The sequence below is a fragment of the Siphateles boraxobius genome, unplaced genomic scaffold (assembly GCF_051911475.1).
Source record: "Siphateles boraxobius isolate OS27281-9 unplaced genomic scaffold, OSU_SipBor_1 29, whole genome shotgun sequence".
NCBI lineage: Eukaryota > Metazoa > Chordata > Actinopteri > Cypriniformes > Leuciscidae > Siphateles > Siphateles boraxobius.
This window is the reverse complement of record NW_027508908.1, coordinates 6,056,535-6,059,535: the sequence shown is the minus strand read 5'-3', so window position 1 is coordinate 6,059,535 and position 3,001 is coordinate 6,056,535. Positions and strand designations below refer to the sequence as shown.

The 3,001-nt window shown below is 38.0% G+C and overlaps 1 protein-coding gene across 1 annotated transcript in view; it reads left to right on the top strand.

Annotated features, from left to right (window-relative positions):
* Nucleotides 1-2,558: 2,558 nt before the first annotated feature.
* Nucleotides 2,559-3,001, top strand: part of mcf2la (mcf.2 cell line derived transforming sequence-like a) — a 67,286-nt gene continuing 66,843 nt past the window's right edge. Inside the window, exon 1 of the mRNA XM_077246296.1 lies at nt 2,559-2,687. Within this exon, the coding sequence (XP_077102411.1) occupies nt 2,609-2,687 (79 nt within the window). The 5' untranslated portion in view covers nt 2,559-2,608. The remainder of the gene's footprint in view (nt 2,688-3,001) is intronic.

The following is a 3,001-nucleotide window of genomic DNA, read 5'->3' as shown; positions in this document are numbered from 1 at the left end:
TTAATGTTGCTTTTCCATTTCCTGTCCAAATCAAAGTGCCGAAAGAGTTGGCTCATTATGAAACCATGTAAGCAAGTTATTTTATGACTTTAATCATTTTTAAGACTTAAATGTAATATTGAAGATATTTAACTATATCCTAGTATCAACAAAACACCAATTTTTATGTCTTTGTGACAACATCTGCAAAGTTCGAAGCAAAGGGAGATATTTTATTTTACAGAAATTGCTTTAAGGGCTATAACAAACGGCTGGTAGGGACTACAATGAGCTTCACTGGTTAGTGACATCACTAACCCTAAAATTTACATAACCCACACCCCCGGAATGCGATGACAGAATATGCTAATCAATGACTAGATAGACAATATAGTTAACTCTAGATCAGCTATATAAAATCTTTAACTAACAATTCTGAAATTTCCTGTTGCATTCTACATGTTGTCACTTCTTGAGTCTCTCCATCTTTGTCCGACTCCAGTTTGAGCATAAAAGGCTAAACGTTTTTATTTACGTTTTCAGTGTGTGTCTGCATGAGGTAATGGAAGATGATAACACCCGCCCTTTGTGCAGCAGCTCATTTGCATTTAAAGGGACACAAAACACTGCGCGTTTTTTTGCTGGTAATCGAAGATGCAGAGAATATAAGGAGTATTTTCTCCTTAAAACTGCAGTGAAAAAAAGATTACAGTTTGAAATCACCATAATTCTACGTCATAGACATGTTCTAAATTGTAACCAATCAAGTCAAGGTACGTGCGGGCGGGAAGCAGGGGAGTCTCAAGAGAAGCCAGGTATCGCTATATCTTTCTTTTGATATGAAAAATCGTGTACATTTAGCAATATAGCGGGTGAGTTATGTATGTGATGTACATTACGATGTTGATGAATGCCTTTCTCCACTGACTTTCCGAGTTGTTCAAAGCGTTTCTAAGGATGCTGATTGTTAGAAGGCAACTGTCTGACTCTGAGATGGCGAACGGTGCTAATTTGCATATTTCTTAAGGGGAGTTGCGCCCTTTTGTTAGTGTATCAGATATTAGACACATTGTAGCTAAATATACTCACTAGTTCAAATATAAACTAACTTGGATTGCAGATTAATAATAGTATTAATATTGCAGTGTTCATCTTGTTGCTAGGCCGATTGGAAAGCTGTAACTGTATTTTTCTTAACTAAGTTTATGGCTAATCTACAAGTAAGATTAAACAATTTCAAAACAAGTTAATATTTTATATGCATTTATTTATTTGGTAAGTGGTCGCATCATAAGCGGCCGATCATTTTTTTTCTCACACCTAGCTTTTTTTATTTATTTGTTTATATTCTACTTTATTCAAAATTAGGACATACAGCAGGAAAACAACATCTTCTGTACATCAATAAAGTCAATGGACAAATCACAAATAAGCCAGGGAGGTCAAGGGGTTATCAAAACAAAGTATAATGTAAACAAAGGCAAAAGAAGAAAGTTTTTAAATAAATAAAAAAATAATTATAATAAATATCTTGTAGGTCATATGATGTAACAGCTTTTTTGTTTGTACACTCAGATATTGAGATAACATAGTGCTTAATGTTAGCAGCAAGCTCCAGGAAGCTTGGTTTCCTTTTTAAGAATTTGTAGCCTACTTGTGCAAATAAAATTTTGTTAAAATAATAAGCAAATTAATCACATAATACTGTGAACATAATTTTTTTGTCATGTTGAGGGAATCCAAACAATACATTTTCCCACCGCAAAGCAAATTGAGGGTAAATATGGACAACAATAAATTGAGACACTTGCTCCAAAGTTTCTTGGTATGTGGGCAAGAAAATAAATGCACCAGTGTTACGTTTAGCTCTAAGCGACGGATATATCGTGGTTTATTTTGCAATAATGACCCTCTCCTCTCCACGGAAACGCCAACGTCATGCATCTTGTAATCCTGCTTCTCGAACACAAGATGTCGCCATGTTTCAAAACTACAGATAATATCTGGGCTACTCTCGAGGTAAACCTGCGTTATGATACAGGTAATGCACAACTAAACTCATCCATGGTTCTTTGAACTACATGTGTGCAGATATTTGCTTTAAACAGTAGGAAAGGATGTGAGCCATTTAATATTCATGAAAATATGCTCACAACATACTAGAATCAACAAAATTGAATTAACCCAGAATAAACCCAAATGTCCTTTCATCACCTTAATGATGGTTTATAAAGCACTGCCCTGAGATGACTGCAGTCCTATCAGATTTGATTTGTTATTAGTGTGTGTGTGTGTGTGTGTGTGTGTGTGTGTGTGTGTGTGTGTGTGTGTGTGTGTGTGTGTGTGTGTGTGTGTGTGTGTGTGTTGACTCTGCATGACTAATGCAGAGCGTGAGTGTGTGTATGTGTGTCAGTGTGTTGCTGTCTCATCCTTGCCTCTTTGCTGAGGCACCTTTCTCTCTCTCTCTCTCTCTCTCTCTCTCTCTCTCTCTCTCTCTCTCTCTCTCTCTCTCTCTCTCTCTCTCTCTCCTGCAGCAGGGCTGGTCTAAGCAGCGAGCTCTCCCCTCTTCAGAATCCTTCTTCCTGAGCAGCAGTGCCTCCGCTGCTCCTGATTCTCTGTCCTGCTCATCATGATCCTATGGGTGAAGATAGGAGAGGACTCTCTGGAAGAGCTCATCAGACGACTCACTGTTATCGTACAGAAAATCGGTAGGAGGAGCTGTGTGTGCGTGTGCGTGCGTGTGCGTGTGTGTGTGTGTGTGTGTGTGTGTGTGTGTGTGTGTGTGTGTGTGTGTGTGAATCAGTGGTATTGGGAGAAAGATGGGAACTGTAGCTCAAGGTTGTTTGCAGCTTCTGTTTGTCTTTGCTTTAGTAAATATTTGCTGGGAACGAGTATTATTGATTTTTACCTCTGTATAAACGATTCCTTCCAACTTGTGAAACCACAACAGCTGTACTGTTTAGACCTTTATTATGTTTCGTTGCTCAAAATTGTTGCTGTTGATTGGCATCACTTATTTGGC